The following is a 22,943-nucleotide window of genomic DNA, read 5'->3' on the forward strand; positions in this document are numbered from 1 at the left end:
TCCAACCAGCCGACCAACTAAAATTAAAAAATATATCTGTTTAGTTAGCTTCACATATCACACAATTACCAAATCCAGATATCAATTTATATTATAAAACAAAAAAAAAAAAAAAAACAAAGAATAAAAAAAAAAAAAAATTAAAGCTGAAATATACATAAAATAATATCTACCGTAAGATAATTATAAAAAAAAAAAAAAAAAAAGCTTAAGAGCTAACCGCAGTAAATACACATATCTTCACTCATTGAAGGATTAATTTTACAACAATTTACATGGATAGAAAAATGTGTACGCGCCAAATGGATAGAAGGCATGAGAATGAAAGGAAAGGAGATATTCTGTTTCAAACAAAAATGTTGCCACACAAAAAAAAAAATTTGTTTTTTTAGCCAAAACAAAAAGAACATACAATAAAAACTGTGTTTCTATGCATGTGATTAAGTGATTATGTTTGTTTGCTTGTGATTGAAAGATATTTTGTATTTGCTCCTTATATATTCCTTAAGTATTGTGCGTAGATGGTTCTTCTTGAGGACCATCGTTTCCTTTCTTCGCGCAACAATCTTTTGTATCTAAAACGGCTGTTTCGATATCCTTAGGCTCAGTTGTTTCCGTTGTGCTGCACAATTTTTGAAAACTATGTATCGTTTCTTCGTTGACGGTGTGTTCCGGGGAAATATTTTCTTTAATTTCCTGTTTTACATCGGTGGGTATAAGGCCGGCATCACACTCAATAGAACCAGGACATCCAGTACAAGTTGTTGCGCTTATACTGCTACTAAGAAGGCCAGAGGCACTGCATCCAATATTATTGACTGATGTTGTCGTAACAGTTGTAGTTAATGTGGTGGTAATCGCTTCATTGCCAAATGATAAATTTTGTCGAAATACTTGTTTGCTGAAGTCACGAAATTGTTTAGAGGCTGCATCCAAAAACGATCTAGATTGCTCTGCAACTGCAGTACTTGCAACTGCAGTTGTCACAGTTGTTGTATTCGCTACGTCAACATTGCCGCAACTTGTGGCGTTTAATATGTCAGTGCTCAACTTCGTCCACGAAGGCGGAGATTGTTTACGCAAGGGTAGTAAACTTTTCGCCGTTTGCGGTTGAATCGCTAATGTAGTCTCTGCAGCATTCGATGTAGCTTTAAAATTTTAATTCTCTTTTAAACATTTATTGACACATACTTAACGGGTCAGAAATTATACTTACATGGATTTGTTTGTGTATTCGGCGCGGATTTAGATTCGGGTGATGTGCTGCGCTGGAAAATCGTTGTGGGATTGTGAAACAGAGTTAGAAGTTTGTCTACCGCGGTTGGATTTGATATCCAAGACACTTTCCGAACGCGTTGCGTTGACTGTGGTGTAACATTGTCCTCGGACGTGGATGCTGTATCCGTATTATCGATTAAAGAACTGCTTTCTTTAGTTGCTATCATTGATGCTGCAGCCGCATTGACCAACGCTTCATTCACTGTATTCTTCGTTAGCGTAATGTCGTTGTCACTAAATACTGCGAGCGGACATTGGCCAGATGCTACCAACTCTTGTTGGCTTGCAGCCTCAATGGAGGCAACCGAAGACACGTCACTGCTATCAACATTGCTTGCGGGCGAAGTAGATGAGGACGAAGTCGATGAGGAGGACGAAGCTGACAATGAAGACGAAGACGACAACGCCGATATTGATGATAATGTTGAAGGTGAGGGAATAATATTATTCGTTTCCGCGTGAGCGTCAACATTACTACTTATAGTAATAGTTGTATTTGTACTTTGTTCAGTTTTGATATCATTTACGACAGCATTAGGTGCAACAGTGTATTGTAAAGGCGATATGGTGGCGAGAGATAACGACGTCGTCGGAAGAGAATACGTGTTGGTAGTTGTAAACGTTGATGAAAAAGCAGAGGTCGTAGAAGATGGCACTAAATCTGGTAAATTATGAAGTACTTTAGTGTCTAACTCTACATTGTTTATATCTAGTTTAGGGTTTGTGCTTTCCTTTGTACCTTTAATCGCATTAGAAGCGTGTAGTGGTGTTATAGGAGGAATAATCGGCGGTACTGTTCGATGAGCCAATGGTACCATAGGATCCTCGTAAATTTTCTTAACATGAAAACGGGATCGCGGCGAAATCGACAAACGCTTAATAGATTGCGTTGACGAAGATATCGTAGTCATCGACGGCAAAGAAGAGGAGGTGGGCAACGAAAGAGTACTTAAAGATGGGTAATGTTGAGACTGATAGTTTCCTTCCGTCGCAGGTATTGAGACGCTGCTACTAGACGCCGCTTTCGTAACATTTCCACCAAGTGTTTTTTGACCCATTGGTGATGTGAGCGGACTAACTTCTACCACACGGAAAACTTGAAAGCGGCTAGCTCGGTTAGGAGAAGAGGAGGGCGACACAGATGGAGGACTGGGTACTGGGGACCGCAAACGTGTTCCTGGTTTGCGTTTCACTTCTAATTTACTGTTCGATAGTTGTGGTCCTCCCGTCACATTTTTATTAATATTCTCACCAATTGGTCGACCGTGACAGGTTAACGATATTTTACGCGATCCCAAATAATAACCTCCTCTTTTCCTTCCAACAGTATTGGCAATAGTCCTTTCAGCTTGCATTTGAATTTGGGCTTTTTCGTTTCGGGAGCACATAGACCGCACATTTTCTAAAACACGTGCATAATCCAAATGCGCATCGCTACCAACCGATAATCGTTTGGACTCATCGTCAATATCAATCTGAGTAATAGTTGTGTTTGATTTGAGCACTTCAGCAATTGTAGTTAAACTCTCCACCTCGAGTTTATTGTCACGTATATCAATACGTTGCAAGGTGCTGTTGCCGCCAAATGTCAGTATAGAGGACAATGTCTCTATACCTTTAGCACTGAGGTGCGCGCTTTGCAACCCTAACGTAGTTAACGTCGTATTTTTAGTGAGACTATCTTTAATGGACGAAACAAAGTCATTAGATAGGCAATTTTTGCCAATATTGAGTAGCTCCAAAGAGACTGTCTCCGCCAACAGATCCGAAATATAAAGGCCCGCCTCTTTTGTCAGATTGTTATTCCAAATAGACAAGGCTTTTAAACCATTCGGAGCACGATGTGTACTCTCCGTCAAAACGTCCATCTGCCTTTGCTGACGTGTTAGCGTATCATTTTTAGTTAGCTTTTCATTAAGCTGCGCCGAGGAAGAAAAATTTATATCGCCGCTGCCTATACTGCCATCCAAAGAATTTTCGCTACTCAAACTGTCCGTGCTTTGAGAGCACGTTCGAGAAGATTGAGTTAGAAAGGCACAAGAAGACTCCGTTCGCCGTAAGCCGCTACTAGAACCGCCCGGAGATGTAGAAGGTGGAGGCGGTGTAGGACTGCAAGTGGGCATTATTCCGCCAATAGATTTCGTTTTTAAAGTCATATTATCTTCAGAAATGGTAACTTTAGGTATATTTTCCTTAATTCCTCGAATAGGTTCGACCGACAAGTTCGTACTTTCTTCTAAAGAACCAAAATTTAATTTAACGGTGGGCGTTGCTGTCGTAGTATCAGGAAGCGAGGTGGACAGACAAGAATTACTGGCAGACATATTCACGCATCGCTCACATTCTGCTAATTGCTTTTGTATTCTTGCAAAAGGTGGATTAAAAGGCGTTAGCGTGCAAGCAGTCGTTGCACTTACTGCTGCTGCTATTAAACACTCATTCGATTCAGAGGCAATAGTCGCCGTTTCTATAGCAGGTTCTTTTCCTAAAACATCCAGCCGAGAACTCTCTAGTGATGTAGATAAGCGGGTAAAATCTTCAGGCAAATGTCGACTTATATCACCTTCGGAGGCACTTTCAAAAGCTGAATCCGTACTGTGTGTATCGTCGAAATCCTCAATTATTTTTGTATTTTTATTTACATCCAAAGCTTTGCTGGCAGAATGATGCTGCATAAGAGATTGATGTTCCTTAGAACTAACATCAGCACCACTTGAATGTATACAATAGCCTTCTTCTGCGGCTACTTCGAATATTTCCGACTGATCGCTAGCGGCAACAATATTGTTATTCAATCGATTGTTTTTTGGACTAGTGCTGTTATTTGTTAGGTTATTGTTTTGGCTTTCGGAAATGGTATCTACAGTTGATGGTCCTAACGTGACTGAAATGGAGCTATCATCCCTTCTACTTTTGTAATCATCCAATGTGTCTAATAACACCATTGAAGTGGATTGAATTAAATTGGGACATGATGCACCAGTTGGCTGCATTGTAAATGGAGCAATATTGCTTTCTTCTGATGTTTGTGCTTTAATATTTGCATTTGTGTTTGAAATAGAGATGTTTGTTGTCGCATCAAGTATATCATCTGAAATTAGACTTGTATCTTCCGAGCAACAAGCTGCTAATGTATCTGTGGAAAGGTTAGAAGTTCCATCTTCACTGCTGCTTTCACTGTTCATTGATAGCAATTTGTCTAGCATCGATTGGCCGCTATTTTGCGAGGAATTCTTTACGGTGCTGGATCGAATTGTATCTTCGGTGTCCTCGTCTCCATCGATTTCTTCTAATATGGATGGATTATCCAAAAATTCTCTTTCATTAGTTCTCATATCACAATCACCTCCTCCACTCCGCACATCACTTTGCGATACTTGAATTTCGCTCTCAATGCTTGAGACATAGTTATCTTCATCTTTTTCGTCTCTAGTTTCTAATGGCTCAGGACTGCTTATATCACGTGACACTCTATCATTAGATTTCCATTCATTCTTACAACTTTTCAAATCATCTTGGAACAATGGTTCTGCCTGAAGCGCGCTGTCATCATCATCGATTGCTGCCGTACGTTTAAATGTACTACGTCTCTCCAATTCCTTCGACTGCATAATTAACGCCATGACAATATGACGTAAGCCTTCGTCTCTCATATTATTATTGCTTACGTCGATTAACTCTAAGTAGTGATTCACCTTTAACAGTTCTGCTATTGCATCGGCATCATTACAATCCAAATCGTTGTAACCCAACCAAAGCTCTTTCAACGTACGATTATGTCGTAATTTGAAGCCTTCATATATATATAAATCAGTTCAGTGATGAATAACTTGTAAAAATCAAACGTACGAAGTGAACTTACTCAAATTAGATAAAGGCGATCCCCGGAGGCCGCAATGTTCTAATTTTAACGTATGTAAATTTGACGTGCTTAACGCACTACCCAAATTATCGGCACTCATTTTTGAAATTGGATTTCCTTCTGCATTAAGCACCTGAAGTTCCTGACTGTGACCAATCATATAATTGCACGATACCCATCCGCGATGAGTCATACCACTAGGATTCGACGAAATATCTAATTCATTAGTGGCCTCATAATATTCTATCATTTCAAAGATAGCACTTGCTGCCGTCTCATCCAATTCACAATTTGAGAGGTCGATTGATTTGTACTGCACCTGCAATGATAGCCAAAGCAATTGAAATTGAATTGTTTTTGTTTAAGCCGAGCAAAATAAGAATAAATGATAAAAGAATCCAAAATGTCAGTATAGCCTAATGCAATTATTTATACAAGGACTTTTCAAAATAAATCCTTATATGGGATAGTGCTCGAAAAAATGATCTGATCCGAACGATTTTCATCAGCGTTCGTCTTTAAGATAAAATACGTCGGTATACCAAACTTTGCCAAAATATCTAACAAATTGCAATTGCTTTGAGCGGAAGACAAGAAAACAAGCCGGACGGAGGGACAAATAAGCTTAGACCTATTCAGAAAATGATTTTAAATCGATTGGTGTAATAAAAGGCGGATCTCTCTCAACCCCTTCTGGGTGCTTGCATACGTTCGCAAAAATTGAATATACACCTATACCGCAAATGATGCCGACTATAAAGAAGCAATAACTTTGATTAGCTTTGAAAATTACAACGTTTTTGATTTTTGTATTTAAATTACGGCCTGGCTACCAAAAGTGGTTTTTAATATATGGTCCCTAAATTAAATCTTTTGTTGCCAAAATTTCGCCCCATTTATCTGTATTAGGCTAGCATCGTATCATCGCTAGCAACACCAACGGAAATAAGCCATACGGATGCAGATAAATCCATATTCGGCCTAATCATATTTCGAAATTTAAAAAATATTTGTCCGACAAATGTTATTGAAACACAAACTCAAAAAGTGTTCGATGAAATACAAATACAAAATTACGAGTTATTATTGGTTTACCCTTTTAAAAACTTCTTCTAATGCTTCACAGTCGCTTGGTCTGAGTTTTACTGATTTTAACGACAGGAGCGGTTGCCTCAATTGATTTTGCAAATCGACGCCTTTAAGATGTTCCAAGACGCACTGCAAAGGTTTTGTGTTGTGCTTCTGACACGACGTCACATATAGTTCGGCAATTTCGGATATGCTTTTAACCATGCATACTGAAATAAAAAAAAGTAGATATAAAACTGTTAGTTAAAAATCGTCGGGCATTTCTATATGCTTCGTTATGTCTGTAGGGAGTAAATGGTTTACTAAAACTTATTTTGATTATCGTAAAAATACACTAAATGCCTTATAAAGCCGGTTCTATGGAATATTTTATAAATGTGAAAAAATGCGGGAAATTCCCAAAATAAAAACTTTTCTTTTTTACGAAAAGAGGGGCCTCAAGGCATTTTTGCAAAGTTGGAGTTGCAAACGTTACGAACATTTTCTTCCAATTAATTTATGTAAGAGCAACTGGCTACACAACAAATATACGATACCAAAAAAATGTCACGTCAAAAGTTGGTCTCTGCAATAGGAGTCCAGATGTCTTATTTTTCCAAAAAAATACAAGGCGATATTATAATAAAGAAAGATGTACGCACAGGGCCGGACATCATCAATAATATATACCTTCAGAATAGTTTATAACATAAAAACTGTCAATTACTATTCGTCCATCTGTCCAGCAACTTCTGTTTTTGTTTAGAAGGCATACAAAGAAAAGCATTGTTCGCTCATAAGACAAATCAATGATGAATAGCTTTAATATTTTTAAACAGTTCAGCTATCGTTATAGATGAAGTCAAGAAAAAGTTCTAAAGAGTAGTTGAACGTAATATTTAAAATCTTACCATGTTCCCAAGGATTTGCAGGTTCTAAGTAGCCGGTTACCAATTCGTTATCGCTTTTGGGAAAAGAAACACGCCTAGGCAACGATACTGTACTAACTGATGTCTTTCGTGTCAAATTTGGTGAAGCCGACTCACTCATGGTACCAGATTTGACAACACTGCTATATGGTCCAGAAGTGTCTGGTCGCCAACTGGGACTGCTTTCATTTACAACATTGTGCTGATGAGTTTGACGTAATTTCAAACCAAATGAAGGGTCACTGGATGTATGCGATATGTTAAACTTATTCGCAGTTGGTAAGGGCGGTAATGTCGTTGGCGTCAAAGACGTAGACGTATGAGAGGAAGTTTTCATCAATGTCACACTTTTGTTAAATTCACATTTGAACACAGGACCACCACCATCTATCGATTTAGCGTTTACCGTATCCAATTCTGTGAAATTTTTATTTTCAGTCGCAACATATTGCTTCTCATCAGTTGATGACTCCACTGACAGATTGTCTCCAGCTAATAACAATTTCCCTTCCCGAATCGATATTGTGGTAGGAGGACAATCTATAGGTAATTGTGCTTCAATCGGATTGGGGTTATCTCCATTACCACAAATTGGAACACCTAATCTAAATGTTTCCGACAACTCCATAGATGGGTTTTCATCAGTTTTGAAGTCCTTCGCTGGGACTTTCCCAATTAGATTAACGTTTTGATATACCGCATTATCTCTCTCTATCTTATTGGCGTCCTTGCTACCGGTAATTGCACAATTGCCGCCCTCAAGTTCGCCGTCATTGTCAACTTTTTTTTTATTGTCGCCAATCGGGCACTGTTCGTCTACAACTCTGTGTTTGTATGTTATTATTACTCTTTCGTTTTCATCCAATTTTTCATGGGTCCTATTGAAATTGCTTGCAGCTGTGTCTTCAGCGTTTTCAACTTTAACTATTGTTGCTGTTTTTGTTAAATTGGTTTTTTGTTGATGTTGATTGCTTTCGCTTACATTCCCACTATCAAAACTGCTCATATTCGCAATTTATTTTATTTTATACTTTCGTCCACGTATTCAATCTGCAATTAAAAATATATATATATATATATATATTTTGTAAAAAACATTTATTTCTTTCCTTCACGGAAACATCTTATACCGTAGCTAGTGTAAACTCTAAGCAAAGTTTAATCATTCTGATTGGATTGTTTTTTTTTTTTTTTTTAATTTGTTACTTTCGATGAAAATGGAGCTTTTGTGTGATTAAATTTTTAACTATTTCAGAAACAATTGTACGAAAACTTCGAGACGCAAATATTACTCATCGTCTGTAGATTTTGAAATGTCGTTTGCCAAACCGGCGAATAGAGAAGTGCAATGGGTATGCAAACACATGAATGAAAAAAATGTTACGGTTACCAAGAACATACGGACCATATCGGACATCTAACGCGTAATTTTGGAGGTTAACAATAAAAAAAAAAATCCATGCCTCGGTTACTTTGCTCTCTTATTACGCATATTATAGTTACGATATCTTTGAGAAAGGGAGCTTACAGATAAGATCAACATTGCATAAAATATCCCCAAGTCATATGAAAGATGATTGTGTCAAAGTTTCTCCAGACGAAGATACGTATCTCTCTCTCTCTCTTTTTCACTGTCTCTGCAAATCACTTAGACGCTGGATACTTGAATCAACTTAGTTCAGTCTTATGAAATCAATCCTTAAGGAGGATGGGTTAGTTATGTGAAAAGTAATAAATACAACTTTGAAGCGATTTTCAAAATGGATAATTTTGAACCCTTCATCGTAATTTCGATGCTTAGCAAGAGTCGATTTTTTTCATCTTTCGAATATACATAATGTCGGAAATTAAATGAAAGCTGAAACATATGTCCACATTTTAGCGAGATATTCATTGCAAGTATTCATAAAATTCTATGTATACTATACATATATAAAATTTATTTAGTTTTTTTAGGATGGAAGGAAAAGGCATTCCTTTCCCGATACGAGTTCGAAAAGCATCGCAACTTGAAAGACGCATTATTTCTGTACGAAGAGGATGCTATGAACAAAGGTGGATACTGAAAGGCAATTGAAAAGAATTTTGATGTCCAAAGCTGGGAAGACCATTGATATTAATAAGACAATCGATGAAAACATAAATTGACCATAAGCTCAACGTCGCAGATTGGAAATGGGATGCCTTCTGTGCTTTGAGAGGAACGAAAGCAAATAAAGCAAAGAGCTGCCAAGGTTATTAAAGTTAATAAAATGAAGGCGTGATCCATGTTCGACTACTAATCGACGAAAATACTGGCGGCTACGGGCGAAAGTGGGTGTTGAAAGGGTATTGCAAACAATGCAAACAATGTGATCGTCAAAACTGCGACGACCTCTAATGTTAATGAAATCAAGACGACAATAAAGTTCAGCTCGCCGGCAATCGGCAGGAAGATAAATTGCCCGAAAGTGCTACATTGACCAATGAAAAATTTTGAGTCCGTTTGTTTTTGAAAATTACTTATTCTTTGCGAGAATATATAAAAGCAATAGGAACTTTGTTTTGAAAACAAAATCTTCCTTTCAGGAGTGAGAATAAATGAATACTAATTCCCTTTATACAAGGTGGCAAATTCGTGTAACATAAGGGCTTAGTATGCAGAACTAGTACTTTCAGTACTGTTCCATAAAAGTTAGAAATACGGGTGGATCGAGAAAAGGTTCTTTCTTAAGACTTGGAAGAACGACTTCATTCTTATAATTTTATTGAATAAGCACAACAACAAAAAAACCGTAAAAAAGCATTTCAATTAAACTTGGCAAACATACAATACAATATCGCACAAAATGGCATCCAATCACAAAAAGAAAATGATGAAACGTAAATCTCTTCTATTTAGCTGATGAACGTTACCAACTTCATTCAATTCTTTACTTTTTTCACATCAGTACATTCTATGGAGGGCTTCTTGAGTGATCTCGGAGATCAAGGTGACGAGTGAACAAAGTATATTTCGCTTTTGTGTAGGCATTTTTACATGCGTGTTAACATGGTTAACCAGGTGATAAACTATTTTTTTAGACGACGCAAATTATTGCAATAGAGCAGATGCAAAATATGAGCTAACGTTTGCTTAAAAAATGACATAATCCTGGTGAAACCATACATTGGTCAGAGATGTTAGGGGTTTCCTACATGATAGATATGACGTCATAGTTTACGCATCGCAATAATTCACCTATTCGACGAGCATGCATAATAAATATATGCGACTATTGAAGATATTAAACACTACATGATTTTTTTCCAACTGGGTTATTAGATCACACAAGAGCAGCACACTCTTCAAACAATACCGTACTTAAAAGTTATTGCCATCAAATATTTTTTGTTAAAAACAAGAGACTGTTCTTTTTATCAAATGAAACTTTTATAACTTTTTTAATGAATTGTACACACAAAACACCGTTGTATCTACAAGTCCATACATTTTATACATAAATATACATACTAATATATATATATACATATAACTTTATATACAGATGTATAGAAATATATATGTATATATGTATATATATATATATATATACATGTACACATATATATCAAGAAAATGTTTTTGTCTCTCATTGAGTTGAAAACAAAACGTCATTTACTGCCATTGAATTTTTTTCTTCCTCATTGGTAGAATTTTGTTAGATTTATTTTTCATTGGATTTTTCTTCTTTTTTTTTTACATACTTTTCCGTTGCTACAAAAGCACCGAATATAATAGCAAAACTCGTCTTTTTCTCTTTTTTTTTTTCTTACAAATTATTTTTGATAACCTTTAAGCAAACGTAATTTGTAACGTTGCAAAATCAATGCTACTCTTCTACAATTTCACATAGTTTGCACAGTATTTTGTAATTTTTTTAACAAATTCAGATTTTTTATGCATTATTGAACGAATTTGGAAATTTCTATCCAAATATATTAATTGTGCTCCTTCCTTTTTTTTTTCTATTTTACTTAGCTCAACACATACGAACAACAAAAAATATACTACTGATTGGAAAAAAAATTCTGTGTTTGAGTCTTTGTAGCAATTGTAGGACATTTCACCCCATTTTGGGAATAAAAGATTAATTCAAAATTGCATATGTAAAAGATTAAGCCATTTTAGCAGCATTGATGCTCATAATTTAGAAACAATTGGCAACACTTCCATCTTTTCAGCTGTTAATGGATCAGTGTGTTCTTTTACTTAATGTATATCAAATATGCTCTCTACTAACATATATACGTAAATATATACAAATGTAGGAGCTGTCATATTAGATACATATGAAGTAAATCAAAGGTGAAACCAAACATAAAAAAGAAGATTAATGATTAATGGCGCACGACATTTGAACTATTTTGCTAAGCAAGAGACGTTACGAAAATTGACGAGTCATATGGTTTTCTATGCGTACGAACACACAAAACGAAAAAAAAGGAAAGCAGAAGAAGAAATAAAGGCGGTTTATTTTAAATTTTGAATTGATTTATTCACTTTGTAGCAATTTAAATCTCTCTTCTATTATGTAATTTCAAATTGTGGCTTATACTCTATAATTATTATATAAACCACCATTTAGTTGCGTATCGGTTTATTTTCAATTTATACACAACCATTTAGTTGCGTGTCGGTTTGTTTCTAATTTAAATACACAACTATTTAATTGTGTTTCGGTTTATTTTCAATTTTTACACAACCATTTAGTTGCAGTTTTTGGCAAAACTGGGCACACAAACTAAACGTGTTTCTTGATCATCCAGGCCATTTTGCAAGGTAGTGCCGCATTACTCACATTTACCAGCGAGGTAAAGTAATTTTTATACAAATTATTGAGAATAAGCGTATAAAAATTTGCCGCCAACTGAAAATAAGCGTCTATGATTCTCAATAGATTCTCACATTTGTGGGCTTTCTGTTATAATCTTATATTGGCCTTATAATCAACAAAACCAAGGCAGGAAAGAAGAATAAGTTTGCTCTGCCTACAAACACCCATATAAAAGACAAGAAACTGAAGTAATCTCGCAAAAAAACGGCAATTTTTTCATAATCCAAATAATTTCAAATTCGACGTATGTCAGCGCCATTTAGGAGCTCCACAAAAAATGGTCTCGCTCACAAAAATTGATTTGTTCAAATATAATAGCTATTATTATTATTATTTTTATTTATTTTTTATTACTATTATTATTTTATGCAATTATCTTATAATGTTGGCAATATAGTTAAACCCATTACTTCTATAGCAAATGCTGGCTTCCACCCCATCATAGAGCTTGCATCTTTCCCAACCGATCCAAACCGGCCCCTTGCTTAGAACGTTCGTGAAAGTTTTAGTATCCGCGTCAATGGTGACATTATTATTGGTCTTATCATTTTTTTTAACCTCATAGCTTCTAATAATCCTTAATGCGCTATCTTTTAAACTGGGATTTTGATGCCGCAACTAATTCACAATGTCATCATTTGCGTCCTTATATTTAATGTTGAGTAGCTTTATCCGTGGGCATATCTTTTTGGATATTTGCAGGTCACGCCCTTTAGGCATTGACTTCTCAATCCGCTTCATCGCTTTCACTCGCTCGCACAATGTCTTCGACTAACTTTTGGTTTGACAATATGTGGCAATGGCAATACGACTTTTAAATTCTTCCAACATGTTGCTAACTTTCATCTCATTGTTCTTTGATGATTTTTGACATTCGCCACAAAATTCCTTCCATATTCATCCCATCTTATCAACCTCAGCTTGAATATCCCTCAATCCCAAATACAGATTGCGGGTATACGTCAAATACTGAGATATCGTTGGAGTGAAAAAATTATATAATTTTAATGAATTAGAGAATTAAGAAGAACAATAATAGGAAAAATGGAAAAATGTCCTTAATAAACAACCATAACACATGAGCCAACCGAAATCATTGTTTTGAAGCACCTTTATACGGTGCGGGCCCAGAACGCAACAGACGCGCATGGAGTTGAACACTCTTCCAAAAACTCTTTGACATCGAACTCCAGTCGAGCGACGTATGGCACGGTTGCGTTTAGTAAACTTAACGCTTAACTCTGCTATAGTCAGTTACAGATTTAAGAAAATGTACTATACGCACTGCACCACCAACACCCCATCCAACGCCTCAATCATGAAAATGATGGCCGGGACACCGCTGTGGGTCAATAAATCAACTTAATTTAATTTGTTTGTTAGCGACTTAATAGAAAAGTGCTTTCAATAACCATGAAATCTGCGCGCACCTACAGGCATGTAATACATATAACATGTCGAATACGTTTTTAGTAGTGTGCATACCATCAGCTGTATTTGTCAACGTTACCCTTGTAGTTCAACTACAGATTTGTTCAATAGAGAAAATAATGATTTTCCACCAGTTATAAAAAATCACAGGCAAAAAATAACAGCATTGTTTCTCTTCAGTACTTTTCGGTAACTTCAGTAGTAGTAGTAGTAGTAGTAGTCAGCTGATGCCTCAAACGCTTCCGAAACGTTTTAACTGATTGCCTTATTTCTTACTTCTTATAAAACGCAATCTTTGACAAAAGAACGCTTTGTAGACAGACGCAAGTAATAGACGAGTATTGAAAACGTTTATGTTATTCTAATTATTTTATCAGTGTTGACGAATTTTATCAAAATATTAATTATAAAAAAATATAAAATAATAATAAATAAAATCAAGTGCAATGGGTAATGCTGACAATCCGTTTGCTGCTTTGCTTGCTGACTCTAAGGCTAATATAAATAAGGAACTTATCGAGGATATATTTTTGTTTACATTGCGTCCGCAAACACGAGAACGTTCGAAGGAGAGAGCTTTATTATGTTTGGCCGATGTAATTGTCAATGATAGTAGTCCAGAGACGGGAATGGGTGAGGAGCTGTTGTCTCACGCCGTATTCGAGCGCATTATGTTAGGGAATACAAGGGAGTATCTAATACCTGGGCTAAACGAGGAGGACGCCATACAAACGGATACTATTGTCTATTTGCATCGAGCTTACATTGCATGTGAAGAATTTAAACAACAGCGCAGTAATCTTGCGGCAGATTGCGATGCAATTCGCACGCTTATAATTACAAACGTTAGCACATGTATGCGACAACCAGATTTATTTCCTGGTCGTACAGTGTGCGAACAGTGGCGCGATATAATTAATATCTCTGAAGAATATTGCACCCGGGAAACAATGGATTTTCTTGTAGAATGTATTGCAAAAATTTACATTGATGAAGAGACTCTAGAAGCTCTGGGAGCATTAAAGGCAAACTTTTATCCATTGTTGGGGAAGGTGCAAACGGAAATAAGCCAAGCAAATCTTGTAACTTTAAAGAAAAAAATTTTTTGGCTTCTCAATTTCTTTGTGAAAGAGAAACGTACCCCACAGATGGGTGAAATACTAATTGACTTTACCACACCCAATCCCAATGCAAATGGTAAGTTATTGGTATAATTGTGGAATATTTTTTTTTAGAACATTATTAAAAATCTTTTTTGTGCATAAATGAACAATAGGTGCAGCTTATATGGATACCTTAATCGGGCAATTATTTTCCATATCGATTTTGCCGAAGAATCAGAACGGTCCTTATGAATTCTTTGGCGATTTCACCTTAGATTCGAGACACACTGATCCAGCTTTATGGGAATGCATGGCAAATCATCAAAACTCTTTGTTTATGCTTATCAAGCAATTATTAATGCAAGATGCCAACAATAAACAAAAAATGTTGGAATGGTTCGCAAAATGTTTGCATGCAAACGTTTCTCGTGGCCATTTGTGGAATAATCTAAATACAGGTTTGGATAATTTGTTAAAGCAAAACGCAAGCGACGCCTTTGTGATCGGTCTTACATCTGTGCTGTTGAGGCTATGTACTCCTCTTTGTGAACCCGTGCTTAAGGTAAAATTGTTGTTTATTGTATTAAATCAAACCGTCAGAAATTTATAACGCATAGAAATGCGCACCGAAAGAATTGTAAAATTTATAAATTCTTGATTAGCATAGATATCAAAATCGATATAGCAATGTCCGTCTGCCTGCCCTAACGAAGATCGTGAAAGTTTGTTTAGAAAGCAAGTCCAATCTTTTTTGGTCGTTAGCTTAAATTTGAAAAACACTTGGAACGATCTCTCGAGCCGCCGACAATCAGCATGTGTCTTTTTTCTTTACATAATCGTTATTACATCAAATATTCAATATGTTCGATTGTTATAAGTAATTCATTAATTTCAATAGAAATGTTGTATGTTTTAATAAATGATTTGAAAAAAATTTTTGCTTTTCATTAGGTTCTCCTGGTGGACCCAACATATTGCGGTGTTATTGAAGATGAGCGTCAAAAAAAATCGGTTAGCATGTTAAAAGCTTACGAGGAAACGTGCCTTCTGCCGGTTGAAGAGAATGAGAAGCGTTTAACAGCCGACAAGTTCAATTTTGTTACAGAACTCTTCTTTCTGACTCATAAAGCTTACGAACTAAGCTACAAAGCTAGTATTGAACGATTCATTCAAATGACACGCGAATTGCACAACATGCAGTCAGCGTATCAAGATGTGATTAATACTGATCCTAATAACGATTTTGCGAAAAATCTGCTGCGAATGCTTAAAGAGCAAATGCAACCATATTTATGCTTATGCAATTGTCTAATGGAGCCTGAGAACGATACTGCTATACTTAAATTCTTCGAAGCTTCAGCTATATGGCTAACAGAAATTTCTTTGATCTCAGCGGAGAATTATGCTGGTTGTGTGAATAGAAGCGATTTTGCTCCGCATACGCGTAACAATTTTGAATTGCCGGAGGAAATTGAATTTACGCCACGTACCTTATGTTCTGTACCCGAAAGCATAATTGACAATATTGTAACATATTTAAATTTTAGTCGACATTTTCCATCGGGACAGTATATACAAATGTACCCGTCGTCGCATGAAGCATTTTTTAAAATGATAATACTTTTTATGGGCAGTTCAAAGTTGGTCAAAAATCCTCATTTACGTGCTAAGCTAGCGGAGGCTTTAGAGTTTTTCTTACCAAAGCGTGCAACGGGAGCACCGTTTCAGACCCACATATTCGACTCGCATCCGGAACGTTTAAAAGTAATTCCTAGTTTACTTAACGTTTTTGTTTCAATCGAAATGACTGGACAATCAGTGCAATTTGAACAAAAATTTAAATATCGTCGACCGATGTATGCCATCATGGAGTTTCTTTGGACAAAAGAGGAATACGTTCAATGTTTTCGCAATTTGGCCGTCGAAGCCGAATCCAATATGGAAGCCATTGAACCGCCAATATTCTTGCGTTTTATCAATCTGTTGATAAACGATGCCATCTTTCTTTTGGGTAAAAAAAAATTAAAATTATAATTGAATTATATTGTTTTTATGCTCACTGATTATTTGATACCGTTCTAGATGAATCACTTGAAAATTTACAACAGATACGGCAATTGCAAGAGGCTCAAGCGAACGGTGAATGGGATAATTTAACTGAAAGCGAACGTCAACAGCATCATTCCAATCTGCATCAATTGGGCAATTACGCCCGTTTCGATAACATTTTGGGTCGCGACACCATAAATCTTCTAAAATTGCTTACTACCGAAATTAAAAGCATCTTCTGTCATAAAAGTATGGTCGATCGTATAACTTCGATGCTTAATTATTTTCTTTTAAATTTAGTTGGCCCTCAAAAAGAAAAATTCAAAGTGAAAGACAAAAAGGAATTCGAATTTGATCCGGCAAACACAGTATTAGAGATTTGTCATATTTATATCAATTTAAGTAGTAGCGATAGTTTCTGCTTAGCTGTTTCGCAGGATGGACGATCATACAGTTCCCAATTGTTTAGCTATACCGAAAACATTCTTATACGAATTGGCGGTGGTCAGTTAATTGGGGAAATGGCCGAATTTGCGGGAAAAGTACAAAAGATGGAAAACCAATATAAACAAGAGCAGGAATGTTTAGCTGAAGCGCCAGAGGAATATTTAGATCCTATTATGTCGACTGTAATGACAGATCCAGTCATCTTGCCTAGCTCAAAAGTAACTGTCGATCGATCTACTATAGCCCGTCACTTGTTAAGCGATCAAACGGATCCATTTAATCGAGCCCCTCTGACCATGGATAAGGTCATACCCAACGAAACTCTTAAAAATGAAATACAAACATGGCTAGCCGAGAAACGTGCTGCTTGCAGTAACGAAAATTTAATAAAAAGTTGAATAGCTTCCTTGTAATATGCTTTTTATTACGCTACCCAGACCCAAAGACATTAATATATAATTATAGTTGGATGAAAAACTTTTTCTATTTTGGTGTAAACTTACTTATAATTACGTGATAATATATGGGTTTTCGATGTTATTTCTATTCCGCATATTCAAAATTGTTTTGATTTTAATTTATCAAGTAAAACGTAAACGAGTAATGACTGTCGATTTCATATGCAAATAAAATCGTTTTTTTTTTTCCTCCTCTTCGATCTTATCATATTTTAAATAGAAATGATTAAAATTTATCATTTCTTATACACTATAAATATTACTGATGAATTTATATCCAAAAAAAAGCAACAACTAATAATTTTCGTGATGAACAAATCTGATATATGAATTCAATGGTTCATAATCTGCCATGAATTGTTTCAGGTCATTTTTATAGCTACCACTGTAGGACGGGGGTGTAATCATTTCGTTCTTTTTTCACCCAAAAGGAAGCTGCGGAGACCCCACAAAGTATATATATATTCTTGATCAGCGTGAAATTCTGAATTGATTCAACCATGCTTGTCCGTCTGTGTGGTGTGCGTTGTTGGCACTATCCTGGTCGATTTCAAATTTGATAGAAACTTTAGAAAATTTCTGCACGCAGACTGGTATTGAAGATGGGCCAGAGCAGAGGCCCACCGTGAAGCGTTAACGGAACGCAACCCCGCTTTTGAAACAAAAAAAATTATGGATTTTTGCTCGTTACTCGGAATTTATTAAAATTAGAAGACTAAAGGTTTCCACATTTGCGTGCAAAAATTGGAAACAATCGGCCATGCCCACACAAAGTTACGAGTAATTAAATTTGACTTTTTTCGCTTTTTTGAGGACAAAATGTTTTAAAACTATTTCGCACACCCCCAAAAAGGAATATATATAGTATCTGCCTAAACAGCTGACATATTTGGTCGCAATAACTATGGTTCGTGATGCTGACTTACATAGTGAGATGACTTTCTGGAAGAGTGAAAGGTTTGTAACCTGAACGGCAATCGCTATAAGAAGAGGCCTTGCCGAGACAAACGTTTCACTCGAAATGAATCTCAAGATAGGAATTGGAATTTGAGTGTCATTACACTGTATCGTGTTAAGATCCTATCTGTATTTTTTCTGCACGCATTTTGGAAGGTTACAGAAGGCCGAAGGAGCAAATATTATTTTTAAGCAGACTAGAAATTCATAAATTGTTCGGGCATTTTTTTCATTGCATTGATCTTATAAGACTTGACACTGTCGCCAATAAATTCCTTTATTCCTTTTCTTCTTCTTCATTAATCAATCTTAAAAAGTTTATTTACTTTTAGATTATTTTTTGTATTTTTTATGTCAACCCCTACTACATAGAGGTAACTTTGTTCACTTTTCAAAACAAAAGTATTTTAACTGTACATTCATAGAATTTGTGCAGATTTCCTTTAAATTAATTAACAAATAACAAGAAATTAAAAATCTTTACTTAATTTACTATTTTGCAATCGGAACTTTGCGTTGTTTAAATTGTTCAACATGGTGTTTAGCAATTTTGTACGGTAATGAATTTAAACTCAATAAATTTGTATTCAAAGCTTGATTATAAGCTTTTAAAAGCGATTCTTCCTCTTCAGCTGGTTCCAAGTATGCCGACAAACCACCAATTAGTAAGCTTTCTTCACAATTTAGAAAACGTAAGGCGGACGCATAATCGGACCATACTCGACGTCGCCACTTGTGATCGTATTTTTGAGCCAATGGTATCATAACCAAAGAGCTAAATAATTGATCGCCGTAGCTAACCGCTTGAAAGTGATCGATGAACAGGGCATATAAATTCTCAAATTTACATTTACCTGGATACACGGCATCGAAGTCAAATTTTATATATTTGCTTTCTGCATAGAACTTTAATAAGTGCTGATGTAACATTTCGTGTATATCTCTATCCAAAAAATTCGAATCTGGGCCCATAAAAGCGATCATTAAGTACATGAGCTTTTCGGTAGGCGCGACAATGTGCAATTCTCGATTACATTCCTCCAATTGTGTAACGAAACTTAAAGTCATTTGCAAGACTTGACGTTCTGAAAAGACCATGGACGATTTTCGTTGAACATTTTCCAAAAATCGTTGCAAAATTAAACGTAATTGAAAGTAAGGCCAGTCAGGCGGTAAAATGGGAAGTTGACTAAACGGTAAAGCAAGACTTAACTCATTGGCATGCACTACAATATAATGAGGATAAACTAATTCCAGACATGTGTGGCGCCACTGATCAAGAATCTCTTTACTTGCGTTGATGTAATACGGATTAAATATGATCTTCTCGAATAGTTGCTCAATTTCTGATACATACTCGGCAGTTAAACAGCTCAAGAAATTATAAACAATTTGTAACATTTCCGAAGTTTGAAAATAAGTTTCAAGCCCTTTAAAACACAACAGTTGATGTGTAAATTTCAGCTCCATTTTTGCAAAAAAATTTGTTGCTAAATAGCGATTACAACGCACACTTATTGAATGAAGAAATTTCACCAACGGCTCTAAGATAGCCGGTCTTAAAAGAGATTCAAATATTATTTTGTTATTACATTCCAAATACAGTTCCATTAAACGCCATAATGAGCTAAGAAAATAAGTCGGATATTTTTGGCTAACAATTAACTGAGGGCCATATGGGTGCATTGTAATCGACCCAACATTGGGTAAGGGCTGATACACATTTCGACGATCCATTGAATCATGAAGAATTAATGACGAGTGCACTATGTTTTCCGTGAATTTTTGAAAACTTTCACTTTCAATGAACGCCTTCACATATTTATTCACAAAATTATGAAAACGCATCGGATCAGAATGATGTTTGTACCAAATCACCACATTTAAGCAGGCGTTTAATAAGGTGGCTTGGGAAAACTCCAGCACGCCAGCTCGTATAGCCGTATGAAACCATTTACAACTGCAATCATGCAATACATCGATTAATAAACTTATTGCTTCACGGCCTACTGGCCCCGTGATGCTTGCTACACATGCAAATATAGCTGCAGCGTGTTGCCGTATTAAGTACGGACCGCCTTCCTCATAAATGAGATGATTGTAATGCCATTCGAGCATATAACGTAAAGCGGGTACAAATTTTCGAAAACAAAAGTTATCGCTTGCATCGTGGTCCATTCGCAGTAACAAGAGGCATTTCAATATTCGTAAGCATTCAATCTGAACTTTAATCAATTGATTCTGCAGATCATCACGACAGGAAAGATAGTTCTCTAAGACATCAATTAATTTTGAGTCGCAAAATTTGTTAGCAATAATCAGTTTCGTGGAAATCATAATACGGAACAGTTTCAAACACAAATATTGTGGGCAGCCGTATAAAAGAGATGATTGTTTTTCGGTGCTAACAACTACTTCCAATTTGGGTAAAAAGTTTTGAAACAAATACTTCATTAAGTCAACGTCATTAGCAATTTTCATAGCAATTTCTTCGCCAGATCTTGCCAAACGTATTAACATTTTAAAGCATGATATGACACAGCTGTTGTCGGGCTTAACAGTAGTTAATATATATCGAATTCTATGTAAAGCGTTTGTACGCACAAACCCCTCTATTAAGTCGGTATCGCATAACTGAAAATCGGTCATAAAGCTCTTACTCTCTTCTTCATTTTCCTCTACATCAGCCCGCATGAATGTCTCTCTGGACGAGTTCGATATTTGCAATTGCGTAAATTGTTTTTGTAAATTCTCTATAGGTAAAGAATCCTCGAGATCAGGGTCAGCTTTTAAAACTTGCAAAGTAGGCTGCCAATGGCAACCAGGATTTTCGTAGCAAAAGTCCAGTAAGAACTCATCAGTTTCATTGTAAAAGAGAAAAGCCAAAGCCTTAGCTACCACTTCCAAAATCGCTGGATTATTGTCATCGAAGCCGAATCGTAGTAAAAAGAAAATTTTTGTTATCGGCAAATCTAAGGTCTCATCATAAAAACCCTGTTGATAAATGCTAAGCATTCCGGCAATAGCGCTAAAAGCTGAGATGCGTTGTTGTATGATATGAGAGCGAGCTAAACGGAATAGTTCCTGTAGGGTATAACCGGGACGTTGTGGTTCATCACCATGCAAATACAGTTCACGTTCTTCCTTATCATCAGCTTCGTCGGGACTAAAGGGCAGTAATACACCTTTCCAATCAAATCGTGCCTCAAATTTTACGCCCGGTTTAAGTTTCAGTTTTTGATTGCGCACAGCGCTCATCCACTCAAGCTTTTCTTTCTCAACTACATCAAAATGTATCCATTCTTCAGCAGCGCCACGTCTTATCAGGGGTATAGCCGCATTAGACGGATGTAAATCGACCCTTGCGGCTTCTAGAGAATCGCGACTATCCATCGAATTCATTACGGCATTCGTATTTGTGGCCTCTTTAAGATGATGTAATCTCTCTTTATGTTTTTTCTTTAATAAAGCAATTATCGAAGGATCTAAGGATTCTATCAATTTTTGTTTTTCTTGTAAAATTTCTTCTTCGTTCATTTCTCTTAATATCTTCAAATTCTCTTCGAATGCTTCTCCTCCTGTTGTGCCTTCTTCAAGAACAACATCCAATTCATCCTTAGCTTGCCGTAAACTGTACTGTTCTGTTTCTATGGTTTCGTGATTTTCGTTTATACGTGTTTTTACATTTTGCTCCATTATCTGAGCGAATATACTTTTCCCATTTATAAAGGCTTTGGGAGTTGTTAATTTCATTTTCTCAATGACAGGAAAAGCATGACCTTCTTGACAACCTAATAAATGACGCTTAGGTTGCTTTACGACCCTTTCGACAATATCACCTATAATTGTGTGTGCAATACTATCTGTCTGTTGCTCCGCGTTCACTTCCCCTTTAATATTTGTTTGGATTTCATCCAAAATAATTTTTCTCTGGAGAGCATTATCACTTGGAACGTGGCGGTGTGCAGCTGACATGGCATTTCTTACGCCGTTTTTGTTACGACTTTTGGCGAATAATGATGATGATGGCTTGGAAGATTTTGATACTTTAATGATTTGTGCAGCTGGTTTAATTTTGGGATTTTTCGCTTGTTCTGCTAGAAACTCTTCCTGCATTCGCAAGATGTCTTTCTCAGTTTCTCCCCGTTTAGGTCTTTTCATCATTTTTTTACAATTTTTTTTGTGTTTTTCTCACAAAATATTACAATTCACTTGAAAACATATAAAATATTATTTTTAGCTGATTGTTTGCAGCTGTTTAGTAAGGTAAGGCAGGCAAACGCGGGTTCTAATGCGTCAACAATATGCATCCACATAGTGTCCTTTTCTTACACGCACAATCATGCGTTATTCTTATTTTCGGAATAAGACTTCAACTTTGCTGACTTTTTACGACACATTGTGGGAATCAGAGTTTGTATACAAGCAAACAAAATAAAAAGCGTACAAAGAGAAATGAAGACAATTTTGTTTAAATTTAGGAGTTATTTATCTGATTCATGCTT

The 22,943-nt window shown here is 36.1% G+C and overlaps 3 protein-coding genes across 8 annotated transcripts; 1 reads left to right on the forward strand and 2 right to left on the reverse strand.

Moving 5' to 3' along the window:
• Positions 1 to 204: 204 nt before the first annotated feature.
• LOC119633098 (serine-rich adhesin for platelets) lies at positions 205 to 11,080 on the reverse strand. Of its 6 annotated transcripts, none has more exons than XM_038026332.1 (7): positions 10,864 to 11,080; positions 7,120 to 8,187; positions 6,236 to 6,438; positions 5,141 to 5,459; positions 2,018 to 5,071; positions 1,217 to 1,939; positions 205 to 1,148 (listed from the first exon to the last, which is right to left on the reverse strand). In XM_038026332.1, exons 2-7 carry the CDS (start codon positions 8,141 to 8,143, stop codon positions 505 to 507), a joined length of 5,967 nt encoding a protein of 1,988 aa, XP_037882260.1. In that variant the 5' UTR covers positions 8,144 to 8,187; positions 10,864 to 11,080; the 3' UTR covers positions 205 to 504. The 6 variants fall into 6 exon arrangements, with proteins under 6 accessions (XP_037882260.1, XP_037882257.1, XP_037882258.1 ...); XM_038026329.1 differs by adding an exon at positions 8,666 to 10,593 and having other exon boundaries at positions 1,217 to 5,071; XM_038026330.1 differs by having other exon boundaries at positions 1,217 to 5,071; positions 10,950 to 11,080.
• Positions 11,081 to 13,651: 2,571 nt separating this feature from the next.
• Positions 13,652 to 17,870, forward strand: LOC119633191 (ubiquitin conjugation factor E4 A). Its single transcript, XM_038026575.1, has 4 exons — positions 13,652 to 14,621; positions 14,701 to 15,089; positions 15,479 to 16,538; positions 16,610 to 17,870. The coding sequence occupies exons 1-4, from the start codon at positions 13,871 to 13,873 to the stop codon at positions 17,419 to 17,421; spliced, it is 3,012 nt and encodes a 1,003-aa protein (XP_037882503.1). The 5' UTR covers positions 13,652 to 13,870; the 3' UTR covers positions 17,422 to 17,870.
• Positions 17,871 to 17,935: 65 nt separating this feature from the next.
• Positions 17,936 to 22,727, reverse strand: LOC119633190 (RNA polymerase II-associated protein 1). The gene has a single exon (XM_038026574.1). It carries the CDS (start codon positions 22,600 to 22,602, stop codon positions 18,931 to 18,933), a length of 3,672 nt encoding a protein of 1,223 aa, XP_037882502.1. The 5' UTR covers positions 22,603 to 22,727; the 3' UTR covers positions 17,936 to 18,930.
• Positions 22,728 to 22,943: the final 216 nt, after the last annotated feature.

This window comes from Glossina fuscipes, unplaced genomic scaffold, assembly GCF_014805625.2.
Source record: "Glossina fuscipes isolate IAEA_lab_2018 unplaced genomic scaffold, Yale_Gfus_2 2, whole genome shotgun sequence".
NCBI lineage: Eukaryota > Metazoa > Arthropoda > Insecta > Diptera > Glossinidae > Glossina > Glossina fuscipes.